This window comes from Arvicanthis niloticus, chromosome 3 (genome assembly GCF_011762505.2).
Source record: "Arvicanthis niloticus isolate mArvNil1 chromosome 3, mArvNil1.pat.X, whole genome shotgun sequence".
Lineage (NCBI taxonomy): Eukaryota > Metazoa > Chordata > Mammalia > Rodentia > Muridae > Arvicanthis > Arvicanthis niloticus.
The window spans coordinates 123,721,090-123,746,272 of NC_047660.1; the positions used below are offsets into that span (position 1 = coordinate 123,721,090).

The following is a 25,183-nucleotide window of genomic DNA, read 5'->3' on the forward strand; positions in this document are numbered from 1 at the left end:
CTGATTAACCCAAATGTATCTACTGATTGACCCAAACATAGCAAAGGCTTTGTTGTTGAAACATTTCACTTAAAGCCAGACTGTACTATAGGCTGTACTGTACATATCATTTTTTTCTTCTCTTCTTCCTCCTCCTTCTCTTCCTCCTCCTCCTTCATTCTCTCTTTCTCTTTCTTTCTCCCTTCTCTTCTTTCTCTCTTTTCTTTGGTTTTTCCAGATAGCACTTCTCTGTGTACTCCTTGAACTCACAGAGATTAGCCTGTCTCAGCTTCCTATGCTAGGATTAAAAGCATGTGCCACCATGCCCACAAGATTTTTTTTTTTTTTAATTTCTCGAGACAGGGTTTCTCTGTGTACTCCTGGCTGTCCTGGAACTCAGTCTGTAGACCAGGCTGGCCTCAGACTCAGAAATCCTCCTGCCTCTGCCTCCTAAGTGCTGGGATTAAAGGTGTGCACCACCACTGCCTGGCAAGAATTTTTTATTTGTGCTTTTTAAAAAAATATTTTAACCTTCTTTGCTGTTACAACAGAAAAGCAGTCATAGAGTAACCATGAAAGAGTGAGTGTGATTGTATTCTGATTAAACTTGTCTTTGAGACCAGCAGAGGCTGCAAGTTCTGCCCTGCTGACTGCTGCCCCATAGCATGAGCACATGGTAAGGTCACTCCATTGCTTTGACCCATTCCTGTAATCTGTGCTGGAGCTTCTTGGGGGCTTTAATTTCCTTGATAACTAATGACGTGGAGTGTGCTTCCATGTGCAGTTATTAACCATTTATAGATTCATGCTATCTGTGTAAAAATCACATGACTAAATTTTTAGATGTTGAATTATATAATTGTGATATATTCTATATGAGTTTCCTTAGTTTAATTTTGTGTTCAGAAATCATCTGATGATAAGGATCTTATTTCAAGACTGTGTTTAATCTTTTTTTATATGGGTTCATATGTTAGTGTTGGGAACCGCACTAGTCCCACGTTCGGACGCCAAAAATGTTGAGGCCTAGGCTGGCCCATTTTGGGCAGCCAAAAATGTTGAGGCCCTCTCCACTCCGCACTTGGTGGCCACTGTATCCTGACCCAAGCTGCTGATCTGGTCCGCGGGTCGGGGTTCAGCAAGAGAGAGAGTGAGGAAGGACTCGAAGAATGGAGATCAGACAGAGTGCGATTCAATCCCGTTTATTCTTCAGTCTCTCTTCCTAGTCCAAGTCCCAAGTCTTTAGTTCCTAATTGTACTCCCTATGTTCTCTTCTGAGTGTCTAATGTCTACTCCTAGTGTCTGAATCTCTGTTACTCCAAATTGTTCTCCCTAAAGTGTCTGATTCTATCCCCTCTCTTCTGTCTGCCTCTCACCTTTATATGTCTCACTTCTAAGCCATGCCTTTTGGTCATGCCTTTAAGTCACGCCCTTAGGTCTTGTCTCTAAATCTGATCTCTAAGTCATACTCTTAAATCACACACCTTTAATCTCACACACCTTTAATCTCACACACCCAAGGAAAGTCCTGGGTATCTAAAGCAAGATGTTATCAGAGTGTGCTCAGTTGTTGTAGTTATTGTAATCCAAGTCTCATGTCAGGGTATATGGCTCAAGATGGCTGCAAAGCTGATAGCCGCTTTCTGCTAAAAGTCGGCTCACAACATGTTAGTATTCTTTATTCTACAATTAGTTTAATTGCCTCAGGTATTTACTGAAATAGAGCTGTGTGTGTGTGTGTGTGTGTGTGTGTGTGTGTGTGTGTGTGTGTGTGTTATTCTGGAGAGTCACAGGATGACAGTGTAGAGGATGATTTGAGTGTGTTCAGGGCAGCCCGGTTTTGAAGTCATATTTAAGAAAATCAGACATAACCCCTGGACCTAAATGGAGGCAGTGTGCCTGGAAGGGAGGAAGTGTGAGGGGCGTCAGTAGTGATAATTTACTTGGGATCTTCATTGCCGTCAGGTCCTGCAGCACCTTGTCTGCATGTGTTTGTAGTCAGTGTCTCTCAGGCGTGCAGAACAGCAGTCTGTAATGTGTGCAGTGAGCAGATTGGACATAATCACCACTGTGAATACATTCTCAGGACTCTCTGCAATAGTTCTGCCAGGGCTTAAGGGTTCCTTAGATTAAAGCTTAAATGGACCACATCTCTGTGGTTATGAAGCCATTGCTTATCTTCTAGCTGAATGGAGATGTGTGATAGTACCAGCCTTTGCATTGAACTTTTTAAATTGTCCTTTGTGAGTTCAGGCCAACTAATAGAAATGTGACTTTTCAAGGTTTGTGTTCTTAAACTAGTTCTTTGCCAGTTAGAGCATGCTTCTTTATACTACCCACAGAGCGCTGCCAGGTCTCTAGCATGTAGGAGGGTGGATATGCCATCCTCTACTTCCTCTGCTTTAAGCCCTAGTATTTTAGTTGTGCTAAAAGAGATAACTCTTCTTTGTAAACACTAGATTTGTGAGGTGTTAAATGCTTGGTAATATGGAAACTAGTGATATCAGTGGTATTCAGTGGGTGTCTACTATGTGGCAAGTACAACTCCGGGTGTAACAGACGATGCTCTTTATTTGCCAGAGGTGTGGGGAATGGTGCTCAGGAGAGACGGGTCATGTCTAAGAGCCCATCAGTAATGCTTGGGGGAGTCAGATTTAGAAACTAAATTTGATGCCAAACCCCATGTGCTTTCTAATATTAAGACTGAAACCAGGGCAGTGGGCGGCACCTGGAGAACTTAACTCTAGATAGATGTATAGAAGTATGTCTGGCACGTCAGAGACAATGTGTGAGAATTTGTGTGTAAGCCTTCCAACCTCAGTTCATGTAATCAAAGTAATATTGCACAGGCCTGTCCAAGCCTGTCTCCCAGGTGACCGCAGATTCTCCAAGTTGACAGTTAACACTGACCGCCACAAGGTCTAAAGACTCAGTAGTAAAACAATAATAAAGAGAGCTAAGCCAGGGCGACGGCTCGGTGGCAAACTCTTGTTACGCACCATGCATGAGGAACTTCAAAGAGGAGATGAGAGGTGGAGGAGACAGGAAAGTCCCCGGAGCCTGCAGGCTGTCCAGCCTGGCACACCTACACAGTGGCAGAAAACAAACCCCGACTCAAGCAGGGTAGAAGGTGAGGACCAACACCCCATGCTGTTTTCTGACCTCCACATGCACAACATGACACACACACAAGAGAAGAAAAATAGTCTTTTAAAAAGAGAGAGCTAACATTTAAACGGTATCTCCACTTGAGCCCGGCATGATCTCCAGGTATAAGAGGTTTTCATGGATTGTCACTTTGTTCTCACAACGCCATGGAGCTCAGGTACCTCCAGTCACCCTCTCAGTTTGACAGATGGAAGAGTGGAGGCTAGAAGTCAAACGAGGCACATGGAATGTGCAGAATCAGGACTTGCAGGAGCTGACTTACAGGTCGGGGTCTTTTCCGTGTGTCACACCAAGTGCGAAGGCTCCAATTTCATGTGTCTTCTTATGTACTTAGTGCTTTACATATATCCATCTTCAGAGTAAAAATGATAAATATGTATTCCACTTCCAGTGCTCAGTAAGCGTTAATGGTCGTTCTGTGTCTAGATGCTGTGAACAGACACTAAAATGTAATGTTTCCAGATTTTGAAGAGTCATCCCACAAAGTCCTAATTTTATTACTAAGGAAAATATAGTTTCTATCCCTTACGACTTGACCGTTTTCCTCTGGTTTTCTTGTTCCTTTCCCTAACCCCAAATGTATAAACTGAAATAGATTGAGTTTATGTAGTACTAAAAAGAAGGAAATAAGAAACATATTCTGATTCATTTTAAAATTCCAAAACATGCTTATTTCAATGAGAAATATATTTTAGGCAGCATATAATTGAAATTATTAATATAATTTAAATTATTAATATAATTTTTTACTTTATAAGTTCTCTTTTCAAAGCAATCTAGAAAGCAAACTGAGATACTAGAAGATATTAATAAAAAACCAGGGGAGAAATGATCTTGTCCAACATTTCTCTGGTTGCCTACTTTCAAAGAACTAATTTCACTGCAGCTTGCTAAGTGGAACATCCTAGATTCACTCACGGGGACTCTCATTCTTAGATGTCTGCTCCAACGAGGATCTCCCTGAAGTCGAGCTGGTGAACTTGCTAGAAGAACAGCTGCCACAGTATAAGCTAAGAGTAGATTCTCTCTTTCTCTATGAAAACCAAGACTGGGCACAGTCATCACACCAGCAGCAGGATGCGCCCGAGACCCTCTCTCCAGTCCTTGCTGAAGAGACGTTCCGCTACATGAGTGAGTTTGTGTTGTTTGTTTGTTGTTTTCAGTCTGTCCATTTTTGTGCATGGAACTAAAGATCAGGGGAATTTGCATTGCCTTGTAAAACATTTAACATTTAGTACTCATTGTTCGGTGTTTACCTGTTTTAACTCAGCCTGACCTGACAGGAGAGATTACAGCTGAACGTCTGAGAGGACTGTTGCCATGCTTATGACTGAGAAAGAATTATTGCAAACAGTTTACATTAATACTTCCTTTGTGTTTTCCTCAGGGTGAGGAGAGAAGAGAACTGTTTAGAAAGTAATGCAGTTATTTATAATTGTATATTTGTATGTTGTCTACCAACATATATTATCCTAGTACTTGGGTATCTTGAGTGTTAGCTTTCTTGGTTCCCATATTTCCTTATTAAACACAGTCCCAGGAATTACGCCATTCCTTAAAGAGTACAGTTCTTAGATACATAAGTACATTGTATTTTCTTTTTTAAAGACAAACTGTTATGTAGCCTGGTCTGCCTTGAACATTTGAACCAAATTTGTCTCAAATACAGAGCCCTACTTCCATTTTATTTTAATTTTATTTCCTTTTTATATTTTGTTTTTAAAGATTTATTTATTTATATGAGTTCACTGTCTCTGTCTTCAGACACACCAGAAGAGGGTATCAGATCCATTACAGATGGTTGTGAGCCACCATTTAGTTGCTAGGAATTGAACTCAGGACCTCTGGAAGAGTAGTCAGTGCTCTTAACCACTGAGCCATCTCTCCAGCCCTCAGATTCTTTAAAAATTTGTTTCACTACTTATTCAGTGCAAAACTGTAATGTACATAGTAGCTGTTAGAATATGTAACAAAAGTCTCTGAGCTCAGCACTGGTATGTTTGTGAGATTTCTATAATTTTACTTACTTAGGAGATAACATCAAATCTTACACATTTCCCAGTGAGTACTTTAGCCTTTTTTTTTAAATTACATTTTATTTATTTATAGTAGGGAGGGACACCATCATCTGTGTGTGAAAGAGTTCAGAGGCAGTTTATGGGAATTGGTTTTCTCCTTTCACTAGGTGGGTTCCAGGGATCAAACTCAGGTCATCAGACTTGGCAACAAGTGCCTTAACCAACTCAGCCATCTTTTAATGACACACTGTTCAAAAGCCATTGTTTCTTCTCCTCTTTTTTTTTTTTTTTTTTTTAATGGTTATTTTTGGTAATTATTAACCTGCTCTGAATGGTAGTTTCGTAGAACCCAAGCAGTTTCTGAGAACTAACTTTCTCTCTCTCTCTCTCTCTCTCTCTCTCTCTCTCTCTCTCTCTCTCTCTGTGTGTGTGTGTGTGTGTGTGTGTGTGTGTCTGAGAGAGAGAAACAGAGTGAGTTGGGGTGTAAATATTGTTTAAACTTGAATTGAAATATCAAGAAGGTCAAATAAGGAGGTCTTCCTGCCCTTAATATTTAAAATACCTAGCTGGGCAGTGGTGGTGCACGCACGCCTTTAATCCCAGCACTTGGGAGGCAGAGGCAGGCGGATTTCTGAGTTTGAGGCAAGCCTGGTCTACAGAGTGAGTTCCAGGACAGCCAAGGCTATACAGAGAAACCCTGTCTCGAAAAACCAAAAAAATAAATAAATAAATAAATAAATAAATAAATAATAAAAAAAAAAATTAAAATACCTGAAGTAAGTTAAATCAAGGCATTCAAGATTGTCTTTTTTTATTTAAAATTTTTGAATTTTTTTAGCTTTTCACATGAGTAATGATTTATGTTATTTCTACCCCTCACTGTAACCCCCTCAATCTTGTACCCCCTCAAGTTCATGACCTCTTATTCTATAATTGTTGTTACATTTTTGCATATAAATACATACTGGGTCCATTTAGTGTTGCTCTTATTGTTGATGTTTTATGGAAATTTTTCACAGGAAAACTATTTTGTATTACCGTTTGTCTTTGTTTCTTAAGTTTTAAATTTGTGAGGACTTTGTAATTGAATTCTGTGATAGTAGCATAACCTCTTAGTAACTTGAATTAATTAGAGTATAAAGTAGGTAACTTAATCAAGGCGGTCCAGATTTACCTCCCTAGGGGCAGGAGTTGGGCCTAGGCTGCCTGTGACCATTGGCACTTTCTCAGTTTATTGTGTGTGTGCTTTTTTCCAGAACATTGGTGTATCTGGGGTTATGTGCCCAGACACTTGTTCTTTTTCTGTTTTCATGTATATTTTCATTCTCCTCAATGACTTCAATAAACACTAGGTGGGTTTGGACTTTTATGAGTGATTTAGATTTTCTGATGTTTTTAAAGCTTATAAAGAGTTGTTTTTAACTGTCTTAGTTCTAGGCACAGACAGAGTGGAGCAGATGACCAAAACCTACAATGACATTGACATGGTCACACATCTCCTGGCAGAGGTAGACATGATCTTTTCTCTCTCTGGTATAAAAACTAAAGCTTGAGGGTCATTTGGCATGTGTCTGGTTTGCACAGATAAAACATGATGGTCAGCCTGTTCTCTAGACTGTTTTGAATTGATTGTTATAAGTGATATACCAGCTGGCGTCCTGAGTAGAAGGACCTGAAGCTCGTTATTTGATGGGTGGGTGGGCATATATAGTGTATCTGACCTCCCTGTCTTAGGAAAAGGTAATTGTGTAAAAGCCTTCATTTTTAATGATGGGGACGGTGCTCCTGAGTGCAGTGCCTGGAGCACAGAAGGCACTAGATCTCTGGAAGCTGCAGTTTTAAGTGATTGTGAGCTGTCTGTATGAGTGTTTGCAGCTGGGATTTAGGTCCTCCACAGGTACAAACCCATAATCACTGAGCCACATTCCAGTTCCCAGAAAGTCACTTTTAGGTTGTCGTGCTGGTAGTCAGTCTGAGCCCAGCCACCCGCTGAGAAAGCTATATATCCCACCGCAGTTTGGAGCATTTCTCTTTTTTCCTTCCAGCTCAGGCAGTTATTTGAGCTTACATTTGCCTGTGGAAGGTTTGTTTTGTTTTTGTGGTTTTTTGGTTTTTTTGCCTGGTTTGTACCTGCATCGGTCAGAAGAGGGTATCAGATCCTCTAGAACTGTAATTACAGATGGTCTGTAGCCACCACGTGTGTGCTGGTAACCAAACCTGGGTACTGTGCAAGAACAGCCAGTGCTCTTAATCGCTGACCGTTTCTCCAGCCCGTGTGAAAGTTTTAACACATACAGCGTCTTTTCCACTTGACAGTGGAGTATAGTACTATTGCCTCCTATAGCTCGGTTTCACTGATCTTATGAAGACTTCCTCCCTGACATACATGTCTGTCCTCAGAAAGCTTTCCATATATGCATAGATGTAGAGATAATTTTTTGAGTTTCATGTAATAGAGAAAAGTTAGAAGCTTAGTTTTATTCATCTAATATTAATGTAAAAAAACCCTCATATTCATGGAAGGCAATTAAAAGTTTATTAACAGTTTTCCATTCTACAAATAAGGCCCTCATTATGACCAGATGGGGATCCCCACATGCCCTGCTCATTAACACCAGCTTTTTAGGCTCTCTTCCCCATGCTCGAGGTAGAGTCCTGTGACCTCATACTTCCCAGTCTGTAATTCTGTCATTCTTTCACTAGTTGGGAACCAGGCTCTAGGCCATGCTACTGATTCTAAATGCATATAGTCTACACTAAATGGAACTGTTCTGGTATACATAACTGATTCGTATCCGAAATACCTAATCTATGTCGTTACCTTATTGATATACTCAACAAATATTGGCTCAGCTTTTACTGGACAGGCTCTATCCACTTTAATATTTTCCTTGTGTGTGGGGGGAGGGGGGAGTTTAGGAGGAGGGATGCACTGGAGATTGACCGAGGGCCCCAAGCTTAAAAGCATACTCTTCTGATTGAGCCACACCCACAGCCCCCACTCTCATCTCTAAAATCTACATTGATTTTCCAGCTCCTTAAGTACAAAGTTAGATTGGTAGGCCGTAATGAATAGGATGTCAGTGAATCCTCTCCTGACCATACAGTCCCCTATTCGACTAGGATTTACTAAACACTACCTGTGTGTCTGGCCCCTGTTCATTTATTTATTAGGGTCATAAAGTGAATCTCCATGCTTTATAGGAGATTTGTTCTTATCCTTAGCAAAGTCCACTACAGAACTTCTAATTTGCTCTTTTTTTTTACATACTCAAAGACAATGTGTATTTGTTACTTTACAGAGGGACCGAGATCTAGAGCTAGCTGCTCGAATTGGGCAAGCTCTCCTAAAGCGCAACCATGTCTTATCCGAGCAGAATGAAGCTCTGGAGGAGCAGCTGGGACAAGCCTTTGATCAAGTAAGCCTTTGACCTTGTATTTGGAATGGGAATAATAGAAATTAGGCCTTATTTACTGGAGAAATGTATTTCCATGGATGCTTCTGAAATATTGACAATGGTAAATGACACTAGTACCTTTTAACTTTATGTATTTTCATATACTGAAAAAAAATGAAACTTTTCTGGTAAAAGCGTACTGGTAGGTCATGAGGAGTTAGTTTACTACTGTGTCTGTTTAGCCCTGACCCACCTGACCATGGGTTCTTGACCCTAAAACAATGCTGTCACGCATAAGTTCCATCTTGTGGAACAAGTTGTATATCTAGTCAGAGAGAGGTTGGTTACTCCCGTGACACTTGTGCTGCTACTACAGCAGTGGGCATATCTTGCTAGGCTGGTTGTTGTCGGTGGCAGGGTCCTCAGCTGTGTGCCCAAGTAGTGTGCAACAGCTGCCAGCACTCTGGAAGCTGGACAGTGGGATGGAACTTCAGGTGAGCACCAACTGGATTGCTTCATGGTGATGACTCAAGTGTACGGTATTGATCGTCAGCAAAGGATCTTCCCGTCAAGTTCTGGAGGGTGATCAAGACTCGTGGCTACAGCCTATGTGTGAGGGCCTGTGGGACCTCACTTACCAACAACCTCAAGAGAGGTAGTAGGTTTTTTATTTGATAGCCTATGGTGTCGGGGTACCATGCATCCTGCTCAGAATCCAAAGCAAAAGGCAGTGTGTGTGTGTGTGTGTGTGTGTGTGTGTGTATGTGTGTGTGTAAATATAATAAGTAATTTAATATCATATTGTGTAATAAATTTCAAAGTTTTCTTTTTTCCTTTTCTTTCTTTCTTTTTTTCTTTTTCTTTTTTCTTTTTTTCTTTTTTTCTTTTTTTTTTTTTTTTTTTACCATGTAGCTCTAGCTGGCCTGGAACTGTGTAGATCAGGCTGGCCTTGAACTCACAGAGATTCATCTGCCTCTGCTTCCCCAGTGCTGGTATTAAACACATGTACAGCCATGCCCAGCAGTAACTTGTTTTTTATCTGATTTTGTTTATACTTTATAGTATATTTGGTCATTTCTGTTGAAAATATTTATTTCCTAGAAATATGGTCATCCACACTGGGAAGATTTGCATAGTAAGAGACAGCTTAAAAATATAAGTCATCACCAAGCTCGATAGCACAAGCTTATAATCATAACTACTCTGGAGGCTGAGACAGGAGCATTACAAATTCAAGACCAGCCTAGACAAGTTATTAAGAAACTGTATCTTGAAAATTAAAATATAAAATAAAATCTTAAAATAGAAGAAAAACATATGGGTCTGTAGGTGTAACTCGGTGGTTGTGTTTAGCATGTGTAAGGCTCTCCATCCTCCCTGGTTAGGGGAACAGAAAGTACAAGCCATGGGAATGAGTTTTAAAGTGGGGTCTCTTATAAGGCTTTGAAGATACTTATATTACTGTGTTATGGAGTATGAAAACAGTAATGTATGGCTTCCTTCATATGTGCTCTGGAAAGGTGTACTTGTTGAGTTACTGGCCTAAATGGGTAGCTTCGGAAACAACATGCATGTAGTTTTGCTTCTCTGTTTGCACACTTGTCTACTTTGCTGGTGAAAACAGTCGTGTGAATTAGGAGCTGTGCTGCATGAGAGCTGTGTGGGATGCTCTGATCACACTCTGCAGGTTAATCAGCTGCAGCACGAGCTCTCCAAGAAGGACGAGCTGCTCCGAATCGTCTCCATCGCCTCCGAGGAGAGTGAGACGGATTCCAGCTGTTCCACTCCTCTTCGGTTCAACGAGTCCTTCAGCTTATCTCAAGGTCTGCTGCAGCTGGACATGCTGCACGAAAAGCTCAGGGAACTGGAGGAGGAGAACATGGCCCTTCGATCCAAGGTGCATCTCACTTTCCTTTACTTCAACACTATGTGGTCAGGTCTGAGGAATACTGAGGTGGGACACAGCATAGCATTACCTCCATGCCTTCCGCTTCTCCCAGAGCTTGCTGAGACTGTGTAGCAGACACTGACAGATAGAGTAGCAGCAATAGAGTACTTACATCTGTGTAGTTAACAGAAACCAACTTTGAGAGAATTATGTCAGAAAATTACAAATTTCTTTGGGTTTATAAAGTGATATGAATCAAGCTGAGGCTAGAGGGCCATCACACAGGTGGAGATGCATGAGCGGGCATGTGCAAAGGCCCTGTGTGCAGTAAAGGGAGGGGTCTTTGTCTATCATACCTTTTCTGGTCCTTATTTTGTGAGAGATTAAACCTGATGTGATTCCTTGGTTTCTTTTATAAATAATGAACTTCATTCTTGAAATGGCAAAGCTTTTCATAACATTTACTTCAAATTCATTAAGAAGTGTTGTCACACGGGTTGTCTTCTGTTGAAGGCTTGTCATATCAAGACAGAAACGTTTACCTATGAAGAGAAGGAACAACAGCTTGTCAATGACTGCGTTAAAGAACTTCGTAAGTAGTAACATACTCTGCTCTGGGGCAGTTTGGTGGGCTATCTCCAACTCAGACCATTAGTTTCAATAGAACCAGTGGTTCTATTTGAAATGGTTGCTGTTTTGGTCTGCTCTGTGTCGCTCTAACAAACTACCTGTTGCTGGGTTACTTACAAACTAAAGCAGCTATCTGGCCCACAGTTCTGTAGCTGGAGGGTCCAAGTAGCCTAGTGAGGTCTCCTAATTGTTTAATCACAATGGAGAAACAGAAAGGGCACTGGCATTATGCAGAAGGAGCCAAACACCGAGACAAATTAAATCATTTGATATTGGGAAAAAAAAAAAAAAAAGAAATATTGTTGAGCCAGGCAGTGGTGGCACACGCCTTTAATCCCAACACTTGAGAGGCAGAAACAGGCAGATTTCTGAGTTTGAAACCAGCCTGGTCTACAGAGTGAGTTCCAGGACAGCCAGGGCTACACAGAGAAACCCTGTCTTGAAAAACAAGAAAACAAAACAAAAACAAACACATGAGTGTTTGTTTTTTTTTTTTAAAACAGCTTGCTGTTTAGGGAACTATCCCCCTTGGAGAGACCAGTGTTGATCCTTTCTGAAGACAGTACCCAATGACCAGAATTCCCCCTGCTAAGCTGTACTGTAAAGCCTCCTGTCACCTCAGCACCACCACAGTGGGCACCAAGCTTCACCAGAGACCAGCTTTCCAACCAAACTTTGAGAATCACCTTCCAACTCATTACCCACCTTCTCCATTTTAATAGAGAATCAACTGTTCCAGAATTATTGAAAGTCAGAATATCACATTGTGTCCACAACCCTAATTAGGACACATATGTGTTTTTAAGATACTTATCTGCTCTGTCTACCATTCTCATTAAGTAAAGATCTGAGTTTCTATAAGTAAGCTGTAGCATCTTAGAAAGAGAGCCAACACTGTCATTTTGTTTGCAGGAATAGTCAAAGAGAGGATACACTATACTGAAGTCAGAAAGCTCGTAAGTGGTAGAGCCAGAGCTTAAAGATGGTACACAGCCTACCTGTGAGCATTCACTAGGTGCTGGCTATGTCGTTAAGAGATGTATTTCCTTTTCAAGGAATGTGAACTTAAAAAAAAAAAAAATTAAATCATGGAAAGAGATTGTTGAATTGTTCTATAAACATATCGCCTTTTATGCTGACAGTGATGTCACATCAGTTCATTTTACTGTAGGTCTCAAAATGGGATACCTTGATGAACAGAATATTAGTGATCCAGAAGGAACTCACCTAACTCCCTTCCACCTCATTACCCACCTTCTCCATCTTAACAGAGAACCAACTGTCCCAGGAGCTCCGATGTCCCTTGTGTTCTTAGCTGCCACCCTCTGATAGTGGGGGATGTCTGTCGATTGAAAAAGTGAAAAACAGTTTTTCTGCTTCTGTCTGGATGTGGAATTTGCTATAGGAAATAAAGATTCCCCAAACCCGGTTCTGAGGGCTTTGCTTTAAATCTGTACGTACACTGGGCTGTTGTTAGCCTAGGGCCCCACTTGGCTTGGTGGCATTGCATGAATGTCTGTCCTACAGAAGCGCTTCAGTAGCTTCCTCACATTCTGTTCTTGACTGGGGCCGTTCCCTTCTAGGTTTCCTCTGTTAGACCTGAGAAAATTGACTTTTATTGCTTGTGCGATTTTATTTATATCCCTGAAGTGTTCCTAATGGCACACTTGCAACAATACATGGTGAAGCTAGCTCTCCTTTCAGCCTTTCATGGAAATTGTCACAAAAATCTTTTTCATGAAGAACAAGTTCCTTAGCACTTTCCTTTTTAAGTAATCTCTCTCATTTGCAACATTCTCTCCAATTCAGCATTAATTTGTTGTAGCAAAACCCTTATTTTTCTATGTTAAAAAGACTTTACTCATGGCCCTCCAGTGCTTGTTATAAAGCAGCGTCTGCTTCTAAGTCTACCTTTATGCTGGTTCTAATGTTCCCTTCTCTCCCAGGTGAGACCAATGCACAGATGTCCAGAATGACTGAAGAGCTGTCGGGAAAGAGTGATGAGCTGCTTCGATACCAAGAAGAGATCTCTTCCCTGCTGTCTCAGATCGTAGACCTTCAGCACAAACTGAAAGAAGTGGGTTCCTTCACTCTCAGCCCAGGCTCGTTAAACACGGTTCTGGTGCACTGCATTCTCAGTGCTACATACTGAGCAGAGTTCCTTCTCACTGCTGCTCCTCTGCTGGGATATCATAAATAACTAACAAGGCTGTATTTATTTTTGCAAATATATCAGATTTTCTTGAGAAGGTTGTGATATCAATGCTGAATTTATGGTCCATATCTTCTGAACACATGTACTTTTAATTATCACTCTTAGTCAGCTTGTGATGGATTCCCTGCTGTAGGCTCAGACTGTACCCCACATAGACACACTTAGTGTGTCTTTGAAGGGAAGAGGTACTTATGCTCCCTGTGGCCTCACGTGTCCCTCTTGTGTGTTGTCAGCATGTGATCGAGAAGGAAGAACTAAGACTTCACCTGCAGGCTTCCAAAGATGCCCAGCGACAGCTGACGATGGAGGTAATTAGCACTTCCTTTTTCCTCACAGTGCTGGGGGAAGGGAGAGTAGGAGTCTGTCCATCTCTTTAAAAAGTAAAAGAACTGCCAGATTTGGAATACAGCAGCAACAACAAATAATTGAGATAAAATTAATGAAATCTAAGAAAACATTTGAAAAGTTTTGTTTCCAAAGCTAGTCATGACAGCCTTCCTCCTGAGTAAGAGAAAACCTTAACTTTCTTTAAAATTACAGGACTTTATAGGTTTTTAAAGTAAGTATATCTCGTATGTCAAGCATATTACCCCCTGTGCCCCGACCTTTGCTGTCCTCCTTGCCCTCTACATAGGTTCACCTCACTTTTTTGTCACATACACAGGCATCTTAGCAGCTGTGTAAGAGCAACAAGCACATATGACAGAAAACAGATTTGTCTTTGAGACTGTTTTCATTCGCTCACACGATTGCCTCTAGTTGTATCCATTTTCCTGCAAATGACATACCTTTGTTCTAACTTACGGCTGAAATGGATTTTACCTTGCACACCCAATTGTTTGTTAGCTGTGCCTGTTGTAGACACTTAGGTTGGTTCTGTAATTTATCTGTTGTGCACAGTGTTGCAATACATTGGGGAGCAAGTATCTGATATGCTGGCTTGGAGTGTGTTGGTAAATGCATCAGAGAGACAGCAGGGTCATATGGTAGGTCTGGTTTTAGGTTTTGAGGAACCTCCATGGTGATTCCATACAGATGGACTGGCTTGCCTTTCCACCCTCACAGCCAAAGGGTTCGCTTTGCCCACCTCCTTACTAGACCCCGTTCTGACTAGGGGAAGGTGGCATCTCAGTATTGTTTCAGCTTGCATCTCTTTGGTAGCTCATGAGACTGAACATTTTCATGTGTTTATTGGCCATTTGGGTTTCCTGTTTGGAGGACTGCTTCCTTAGCTCTTTTTTTGATTGGCTCGCTTAGTTTTTTGTCTGGGTTTTAGTGGTGCATTGGAGACATTAGCCCTGTGTTAGCTCACACCTGGCAAGGGCTCTCTCCCATCCCAGGGCTAAGTGCTCACCGACTAACTGCTTCCTGTGTGTGCAGACTTCCTTTGCTCACATGGGTCCCATCTGTTTATCTCCTGAGGACTGGGGACCCATTCAAGAAGTTCTTGCCTGTGCCTCTCTCTATCTAGACGTCTTTTCTGCACTTTCCCTGGAAGTCTCAGAGCCTCAGCTCTTATGTTCATGTTGTTGGTCGTTTTGGAGGCTAGCCCAGGCTATCCTCAAACATGAGATTCTTAGCCACCCCATTGCTGGATGTGCCTCCACCACCTCAGTTTAGAATCCAGATTCTGTTTTAAGAGGATTTGTTAGCATTTACTGAACCTCCCTATGTGAAGACGGGCCCCAGCCCCTGATCTCCTCAGTCCTTCTGCTGAAGCATTTAGCTTTCACCAAGACTGGCTGCCTTAAGAGCTTACCCTCCCCCAGAGCTTTGTTGTAGTCCCACTGCCCATGCTAATGATGGGAGCAGCTCCAGATTCTCGGGGCAGCGTTTGTCCATGTCTGCGTCTGCACTGAATGCTGTCCACAGCTGACATGGGTGTCAAGTGGGCAGAAGCTCCGGTTCCTCTTTGAGCAGGAATGTCTCACACCAGCTTTTCTAAAGTCGCCTGTATGATGTCTGTGGAAGTGGATGGTGTGGTGAAGCACGTTACCTGTGTGTGCATGTCACATGTCCCATAAGTTTCAGGTCTTCCTCATTCAAGATAGCTTTACAGCACATGGAAAAGAAAGGAAGCCACTGCCAGTCTCTTAAAATGGGAAAATGGTGATGCACATTTTAAATAAGCTTCCTCCTTCCTACTGATCTTGAAGAACTGGACACATGCTACACTTGGAGAGATGTCTTCAGTTAAAATACACTCTGAATTTTTTGTTTTTGCCAGCCTATTATAAAAGGTTTTCAAACAGGGGAGGGGCTGTTTTGGTTGATGGAACACCCTCACATTAAATGAGTCGCTTTCTAGACTCTTAATCTTGCCTCTTAAAGACCGCAAGGTGAGGTTCATGAGAAAATGTACTGATGTGCTAAAGCTGAGTGGTTAGCACTTTTACAGTTCCTGCATGGGTGTTTGGGGCACGAGCCACTGACTTGACAATTTTCGTGGTCTGTGCCACGTTTCAGGTTTGAGAAGTCACATCTTTACAGCACTTGCCCAAGACTTCTCAGATCCTGGCAGCTCAACATGAAGATGCTCTTACTGGGTTTGCTTCAGAGTCTGTTGTTGAAATAACATATTCATACAGTCTGCTGGGCCTGGATAAAATTAATACCCCTTCAACGTGCCTTTTCCAAGGTATTTACGGTAGCCAGGGTTGTCTGGAGGGGTAATAAAATGTCCTGCTTTTTTCTTTGTCAGCTTCACGAGCTACAGGACAGAAACATGGAGTGCCTGGGAATGTTACATGAGTCCCAAGAAGAAATAAAAGAGCTTCGTAGCAAATCCGGCCCCTCTGCTCATCTCTGCTTCTCCCAGTCTTATGGAGTCTTTACAGGGGTAAGAAATAATGAGAGATGTCATGTTCCCAAAAGAAAGAAAAGAAAAGAGGTTTTGATTCTGTTTTCCAGGGTGTGATTTGTAAGATAGCTGGAAACGACAGAACACGCTTTGCTCTTGTTTCTGGGACACAATATGGAGTCACAGCTTAATTTATAAATTCACGTCTTCCTTGGCACTTGTGTGTCCACAGTTGACATTCTAAATTGCTACAGTATTCGAGAGAAACTCTAAGGAAGTTGGGTTTTGATCTGTGTACCACAGATCACTCAAACGAGGTTGTCCTACCTTAGACCCACCATCTACCACTTATGGAAGCCATACTCTACAGTCTTTATGTCTGTTTGCATTGTGTACATGTATACATTTTTCCCCATGTGGTGTATATGCATGGGCATGTGCCTGTTCATGTGTCGTGTGCACTTATGGAAATCAGAAGACAACATTTTGCTGGCTAGTATTTTGCCAGCTTGTCACAGGCTAGGGTAATTTGGGAAGGGGGACCCGACAGAGACAATGCCTCCAAAAGATAGGCTTTGGGGCAAGCCTGAGGGTATTTTCCTTGTTAGTGATTGGTGGGCAGGGCCTAGCCTTTGGTGGTGCCACCCCTGGGCTGCTGGTCCTGAGTACTGTAAGAAAACAGGTAGAGCAAACCACCATGGCGGCTACAGTAGACCCTGCTTCCTACCTGCCTCGAGTTCCAGTCTGACATCCTGGATGATGGACTCCTAATATCTAAGGAGAAATCATTCTTTCCTCCCCAAATTGCTCTTGATCATGGTGGTTTATCGCAGCAACAGAAGCTCTCAGACAACTTTTAGAGTTCCCTCTTTCTACCGTGTGAGTTTCAGGAATCTCATCAGCCTTACAGCATACTTGAAACATCCACACCTTTCTCTGTAAAGCTTAAGTTTCTTGGTAGATCTAACTCTACTTAGACTGTAAGTCTCCTGTGGGAATTTTGATTTTTTTTAAAAAATTCATTAATAAATAGTATTTGGAGAATGTAGAACTCAATTAAAAATTGAGTTTATGCCTGAATTTGTCACATTGCTTCAAAGAGATATTTTAACACCTAGTTCCTAGAGAAAGTATATGCAGCTCTGGCCTTTTGAGACTGTCCGGCCTCCAGCTCGCCGTGTAGCACAGACTGGCCAAGCTATAGTGTGTGTGTGTGTGTGTGTGTGTGTGTGTGTGTGTGTGTGTGTGTCTGTGTCTGTGTCTGTCTGTCTGTCTATATCTGTTAACAACTGTTTTCTTTCTTTCCTTTCCTGGTCACTCTTTCTGCTGGCCTGTTCCTTATTAAGCTCCTCTTCAGTAAGGATCTTTTCGTGTCTCCCCGCTTCCTTCTCTGTCATAGTTGATGAGGACCAGAGAATAACTGTCTAGGGTGTGCACTTTTACCTTTACCCTAAACCATATTGTTTGGGGGTTTTTTTTTAAACACTATTTATTTACCACTGTAGGGAATTGAGTTCAGGACCTATGCATGCTGGGCAAGTGCTCTACAGCTTACAGCCTCAGCATTTTTTTCTTTAATTTTTAATTTTGAGATAATTTGAAACTTAGAATAAAATTGCAAATAGTAGTACAAGGAATGTTTATTCTTCACATAGATTCCTTGTTTTTAACATGTTAATATATTTGCTATTTCCTCTCCGTGTTTTTGTTTGTTTGGTTGGTTGGTTGGTTGGCTCATTGTTTTTGTTTTTTTGAACTGTTTTATAGCAAGCTGTTAGCCCTTAGTGCTTACTAAAGACAGGCCCAGTATTTAGTACAGACAAGGACATGCCTGAGTAATGGCACTACTCCCGTCTGTCAGCATGAAGTCAACTCTGGTTCAGTCCATTATCATCAAGGTGGGAGTGTGGCAGCATTCAGGCAGGCATGGTGTAGACAGAGCTGAGAGTTCTACATCTTATTCCAAGGGCAAACCAAAGACTGACTTCCAGGGAGCTAGGATGAAGGTCTTAAAGCCCATGCCTGTAATGATGCACTTCCTACAAGGCCACACCTACTCCAACAAGGCCACACCTCCTAATAGTGTCACTCCCTGGGCCAACCATATTCAAACCATTATATCACATCAAACTGGAAGGAGAGAGCTAATTCCACAGGGTTGTCCTCTGACCTCCACACATGCTTGCATACACAGAGAAATTAGAAAACAGGATACCTTTGTATGTGCTTACTTCAGTGTGAAATAATGTTAGGTTATTTCACGAGGTGCATTCATCCTATCGTCAAGTGTTTACTAACTATGAATTTTTGGTTAAGGTGTTATCTGCTGATTTTTTTACCCTTGAGGGTTAATATCATTAATGAACTAAGTAAATTAGCACTACTAATTTACTATACATGAATGAAAGCTAGCAGATGCTACATTAACTAAGTGATCATGGGTAAATCAAACTTTCAGCCATTGGTTTCAGCTCCACCCAGGGCTCTTTGGTAATTTCTGTGATGACTACTGTTCTAGTTGCTATGATACAATTCTCTGACAAAAACAACTTGGGGGAGAAAGAGTTTGTTTTATCTCATAGTTCTAGGTCTACAAGTCTTGTGGGAAGTCAAGGTAGGAACTTAAATCATCTGCTCACATTATATCCACAGTCAGGAGCAGAGAAAAATGAAGGATGCACCCTGTCTTGCTTGCTTGTGCTCAGCTCAGTTTCTCTACTTTTATATAGTTCAGATCCCCTGCCGTGGGAATGGTGCTGCCCACAGTGGGCTGGCGCTTCTTCAGTTAGCTTAATTGAAACAGTACCCCCACAGACACGGCCACAGGCCAACCCAGCGTAGAAAGTTGTTCATTGAGACTCTTTTCCCAGATGATTCTAGACTGGGCCAAGTTGACAATTAAAGCTAATCATTACAGTTTCCAACTAGCAGTTTTCTAATTACATCCTTTTTGGGTTTTTTTTTGTTTTTGTTTTTGTTTTTTTTTTTTTTTTTTTTTTCAGTATTTACTAGAGCTTTTCTGACACATTTGTTTAGTCAGTGTGAAGCATGGGTTCTTATTTACTTGGTGGATTATATGCCATTTTTATTGTTTATTTTGATTCTCACATTGTCCCAGATACAGCCAATAGGATCTCCTTCATGCAAATTTTGTACTTTTTGTCCCAGCCCAGGAGTCAGCCATTTCTCCAAGGAGCTTAGGTGACATTGAGAAATGACATTCTGAGTCCAAGACCTGGTGCCAGATGTGCCATTTGCCACTAAAGTATCACATGGCTTCTAAACTTCCTCAGATGATCGAGTCAGGACATGTATATGTTTTATACACACCCCTATGTATGTATATGCTGGGAGCCTCCGGACCCAGAGAGGGTAGTGGCAGGGGCACAGAGTAGGACTCTGGTGATGGCTTTAAAGTCTGGGGGGTCTCAGGGCTTTCTAGCTCTCTAACTACTGAAATGCCGATGATAACTCCTAAAAAGTCCTAAAAACTCTCTTGCTCTTTCTGAGGGTAAAGACTACTGACTCAGGCAATTGACACTGTAGCCTAACAAGGGAGGATTAAGCAGCAGCCTTTTGTACTATCTCTGCAGGAACTGCGCAGATCAACCTTCAACCTGTTTGGCGGAAGTCACAGGACACTTAGAAAAATGATTACAGCGTTTATTACTAAGTTGTAAAAAGTTTCCTATAAAAGCTCTCTAAGGGGAAAAGCAGACAGATCCTAAGTGAGGAAAGGAAAAAATTCTAGTAAGGGAAAAAAAAATTCTTCTAGGAGGTGGGGGTGGGGGTGGGGAGGAAAAATTTATTCTATCTGGGGAAAAGGAAAAAATTCTATTCTATCTGCCTCTCATCTCTTTGTCCTTAGTACTTATACATCTTTCAGAATACATGATCACATGTTACAAAGTTCATCAAAAATTCACACAAAACAATTACAACAGAGAATGTTTACATGCATATCCATTAGGAGTAATTATCTGGCTAAACATCCATCACCTGTCTCAGCTCCACAGGTTCATTGTAAGTTGAAAACCATAACTAAGTTATTAGTGAACTTTTGTATAGATGAACCCAGTCAATGTTTTATCTTCTGTCCTAGCACCTGTAATAAATCGTTAGTTCCCTTTTTATGACCTTTGGTTAATTGTTTTACAGCCACTTGGAATGTGCTCTGAGTAGGAGAATATCTGGTTACTATCTAAGAGGTAATTAACTGGTGACACTTGGGAGACTGGCAGAATTCTCATTGCAGTCTTGACTATCAGAAAAGGACCTAATAGCAGTCCCACTATAAAAGAGCTTAATAATCACAGATATAATTTTAGGAATTCTTATAGGGTCATAATTAAGACTTAAGAAGTCATCTATTTGTCTGTATAGCATCACTACAAGACAGTACATCTTCGTGGATCTGCAGAGATCTGCTCCAAAGGAGTGGGATATTACTTGGTGGTTGTTATATATGTTTAATAATAACAGGAAAAGCAATGTTAATAGCAGGAATCTTTCCTAAAATGAATCCCTTACAGCCTTGCTGAATAAGGGCGAACCTGTCGCAAATTATATAATAATCAGAAACAGGCCATTTCAGGATGATCACCTGCTAGTTATTTATCTTGTCCTATTATGGCTCCTGACATATATATATGTATCTATTTCTCCATCTGTGTATCTGTGGATGTTAAAAATCAGGTCAGAACCAACCATCCTCTGTCCAGCCCCACTGAGCCATGCTGGTTGAGCCCTCATCTCTGAGCAGATCATCAAAACCACATAAGTATATGGAACATTAGCACAGAAACTACAGCAAAGCAAGAAGATGTCTTGGTCTGCAGCCTGTCAGACCTTCTCTGTTTGTGTGTCTGCATACATAGTAATCACTTTACTAATCTTGAACTCCTTTTCTTAGGAATCATTGGCAGCTGAGATTGAAGGGACCATGCGTAAAAAGCTGAGCTTGGATGAGGAATCTGTGTTTAAACAAAAGTAAGTACAGGTCAAATGGCTGTTGCTGCCCCATCAGAGTAGAAATTTAAAAGAAGTGCCAGGCCCGTGAGATAGAGGTTTGCATGGCAGTGTGAGGTCCTGGGTTGATCTCTCAGCATTGAGGGAAGGATCCAGGGATAGAGCAATAGAGCGATGACTGCCAGTCAGGAATGAATCTGCTTCCCATTTTTTTTTCCCAGTGATTATCTTCTCATGAGGGAGCTCTCCTGTGTCAAAGTTATTTTCTCAATTTCCCCAAACAAGAGTACTCAGGACAGATTTATGTCTGGTTCTGTGTCTATGTGTACAGCGCTCAGGAAGCGCTCTTGGGGATGAGACTGACAACAGCGGATGCTTCCTTTTTGACAGGGCCCAGCAGAAGCGGGTGTTTGATACTGTCAAGGTTGCCAACGACACTCGGGGCCGCTCTGTCACATTCCCAGTTCTGCTACCCATCCCAGGCTCCAACCGGTCAAGTGTCATCATGACAGCTAAGCCCTTTGAGTCTGGTGTCCAGCAAACAGAGGACAAAACACTCCTGAGCCAAGGGAGCAGTATGGAGGTTACAGGGTAAGGCAGGAAGGGGAGTGGGGCTGGCGGTGGGGCTGCATTCCTTACCATATTGGCATACCAGATTCGAGTACTCAGACCCCAGCATCCCATCCCTCCACATTGTCCAGAAGGTTCGGCAGCCCACAGTTCTCACTGCATTCTGATGCCACAGTGGTGTTAGGGTGTGTGCACTCACTTGCTACGCTCCTTCTACATCAATTCTAAAATACCTATGAGAAGGCAGTCTTTGTAATGTATAATCCTTGCTTTCTTTCAGATATGATGCATTTTGGGGGATGTTTGTGGCTCTAAATGAATGTTTTCACACTTTCTCAGTGCCAGTTGCTTGCTTGCTTGCTTGCTTGCTTGCTTTTCATTTTTCTGTTAATGTTTGTTTGTTTGTTTGTTTGTTTGTTTGTTTTGAGGTAGGATGTTTTCCTGTACAGCCCAGACTGCTATCAAAATCATGATTCTCCTGCCTCAGCCTCCTGAGTGCTGGAATTACTCATGTGCTACCACACCCTACTCATACTTTCTGTGACTACAAGCATGTAATAGTGTATAGCTAGCATTTCTCTTCATCCACAATTGTATAAAGCAATGGTACCTCTCGCTCTCAGTAACAAATTCTGTGAACTGTGCTAATACTTACTTTGGGAGTACCTGACCTGAACATAAAAGTAGACACACCTGCAGTTTCATAATTAAATGATATGGAGAAATTAGCAAGCACAACATAACATAATTTACTTTCTAGAGGTAGTTGGAAAGGATGTGTCTTAGTCAGGGTTTCTATTTCTGTACATCATGACCACGAAGCAAGCTAGGTTTATACTTCCACATTGCTGTTCATCACCAAAGGAAGTCAAGACAGGAACTCATACAGGGCCGGAACCTGGAGGCAGGAGCTGATGCAGAGTCCATGGAAGGATGCTGCTTACTGGATTGCTTTCCCCTGGCTTGCTCTCCTTGCTTTCCTATGGAACCCAGGACCACCAGCCCAGGGATAGCACCACCCACAATGGGCTGGGCCCTCCCTACTTGATCATTAATTGAGAAAATTCCTCACAGCTGGATCTCATGGAGGCATTTTCTCAAGGGAGGCTCCTTTCTCTGGTAACTCTAGCTTGTGTCAAGTTGACACACAAAACCAGCCCGTACAATGTGTTACAGTGATTGTTGTGATAACAGCATTGTTGATGATTTTTTTGTTATTTCTGTATTTCAAATGGCTAAGAAATGCCTTATTCTTAAGGCCAGTCTTTTCTAATGTCCAGCACTGTAGAAAGGATAGGCCTAGATTGTTCCCACAGTCTACAGTCTCATCGGCAAATACGATTTTCCCACAGGAACTCTCAGCCCACAAACCCCCCGGAAGCCCCTGAAGACAGTGATCTGGCCACAGCGTTGCATCGCCTTAGCCTGAGAAGGCAGAACTACCTAAGTGAGAAGCAGTTCTTTGCTGAAGAATGGGAACGGAAGATCCAGATTCTGGCTGAGCAAGAGGAAGAAATTCGCAGCTGTGATGCTCCCACAGAGAACCTTGCCTCGGTCAGCACTGACCAGTCAGAGACCACGGACCTCGGCAGTGCCGGCTGCCTTCGAGGCTTCATGCCAGAAAAGTTACAGATTGTCAAGCCCCTAGAAGGTACTAAGTCAGTCACAACTTTTAGAAGCCGTGTGTATGTTAGACGTCTCTCCTAGAATTGAGACCTGTGTTATAATGGCACCTTGTGCACAGGCTGTCTGTCTGTCTGTCTGTCTGTCTGTGCTATTGTTCCACATAGCAGACAGTGAGTGATGAGACCTGAGTCACCAAGTCTTTAGCCATTCGTTCTTTTCTGGTGTTTTAGTATCAGTGCAAGAGGGAAGTGGGAAGGCTCTTAGCCTTACTTTTGCTATGGAGTCCCATTGATAGCAGTTGCATGGTAGGACCAGCAGGCTGTGATGAGTGAAGAGGGGCAGCTGGGGGAGGCCCTGCCGAGAGGCACACACTCACATCTGTCCTCTTCTTCAGTTCAGTTTTACCTAAAGCACAACTTAAATTAAAAAAAAAAAAATCAAATTTATGGGATATTAATGGTTCACGAGTGATTCTCTAATTCTGTGCTTAAAAGTTACTTTTAAAACAAAAGATTAAGCCGGGCGGTGGTGGCTCACGCCTTTAATCCCAGCACTTGGGAGGCAGAGGCAGGTGGATTTCTGAGTTTGAGGACAGCCAGGGCTGTCTCGAGAAACCAAAAAAACCCTGTCTCGAAAAACCAAAAAAAAAAAAAAAAAAAAAAAAGATTAACTAGGTATCCTGTAGGCTCCTACTTTGATCCAAGTGTTGGTTAGAGTTGCTGACTTCAGGATGAAATTACCACAGGGACACAGTTAATGTGACATACTGCACACGGGCATGGAATGCTCTTCATCCGTCACATGGGCTGCAACCAAAGGGACATGTTCTCCACTTTATCACCTGTGTTTCCCTGTCCTTCCAAGTCCCAAGTTTCCCTGTTCAGTCCAAGGAAAGTAGAGTCATGAGCAAGCAGAAAAGTGCACAAGGAAATCAAGTTATTTTCCAACTTAAGTGCCAGTTTCTGCTTGCAAGTGTGCTGGGTGAATATTGGTGTTTGCCACCTGGGAAGGTGCAGCCACTGAGAAGTATCTCTTGTTACTGTTGTTGTTCACATAATTCTAACTTCTCCAAGACTGAGGAATTGTGGGAAATGTAAAGCATGCCTGTCCCGATTGCCTGTTCAGGATCGCAGACTCTACATCATTGGCAGCAGCTCGCTCAACCAAACTTGGGAACCATTCTTGATCCACGACCAGGCGTCATTACTAAAGGCTTCACCACACAGATGCCCAAGGATGTCGTCTACCACATCTCAGATTTAGAGGAGGATGAAGAAGAGGGGATCACTTTTCAGGTTCAGCAGCCTCTTCAACTGGAGCAGAAGCCTGCACCGCCCACACCAGTAAAGGGGATCTTCCTGCCACCCATGACCTCAGCAGGTGGACCAGTTACAGGTGAGAGGAGGCACAGTTGAATATGGCCTCGTGATCAGTACATTGCATTGTCTTGCTGTGGTGAGCTGGCTGCCCCAGCACTGGAGTTTACTCATGAGTGGAGATAAAATCATACAAACCCACAGCACTGCTGATGTTTCCGATTCCTCCCCTCTCTCCTACCTGCCTGCAAAAGTGAGTTAAGCAGAGCAAGAGGTCAGGTCAGTCAGTGGTTTGCAAGCCTTTTGGTCTCAGTGTCATTGATGCGCTTTAAAGTCCCTGAGAATCTCAGGCTCGTCTATATAGATTATGACTACTGATACTAATTATGTTAGAATAACTGAGAACTTATTAAAAAATTAATCCATTTAAAAATAAAAGATCTGTTATGCAAATACTGGTTTCTGAAAAACAACTGTGTTGGATATAGTAAGAAAATAGTTTTGTTTTACAATTTTGCAAGTCTAATTTCTGACTTAATTGAAGATTCTCATTATGAACTTCTGCATTCAGTCTGATGCAGTGTTTTATATGAAAAATGTGAGGCAA

General features: G+C 42.1%; 1 protein-coding gene across 2 annotated transcripts in view; it reads left to right on the forward strand.

The window, feature by feature from the left end:
* Trak2 (trafficking kinesin protein 2) overlaps positions 1-25,183 on the forward strand; it is a 59,193-nt gene that overhangs the window by 27,749 nt on the left and 6,261 nt on the right. For both annotated transcript variants that reach the window (XM_034498227.2, XM_034498226.2), the window contains 12 exons: positions 4,084-4,278; positions 6,597-6,673; positions 8,468-8,584; positions 10,251-10,460; positions 10,965-11,043; positions 13,028-13,158; positions 13,530-13,604; positions 15,998-16,135; positions 21,009-21,085; positions 21,455-21,655; positions 22,987-23,285; positions 24,386-24,655. In XM_034498227.2, the coding sequence (XP_034354118.1) occupies positions 4,084-4,278; positions 6,597-6,673; positions 8,468-8,584; positions 10,251-10,460; positions 10,965-11,043; positions 13,028-13,158; positions 13,530-13,604; positions 15,998-16,135; positions 21,009-21,085; positions 21,455-21,655; positions 22,987-23,285; positions 24,386-24,655 (1,869 nt within the window). The remainder of the gene's footprint in view (positions 1-4,083; positions 4,279-6,596; positions 6,674-8,467; positions 8,585-10,250; positions 10,461-10,964; positions 11,044-13,027; positions 13,159-13,529; positions 13,605-15,997; positions 16,136-21,008; positions 21,086-21,454; positions 21,656-22,986; positions 23,286-24,385; positions 24,656-25,183) is intronic.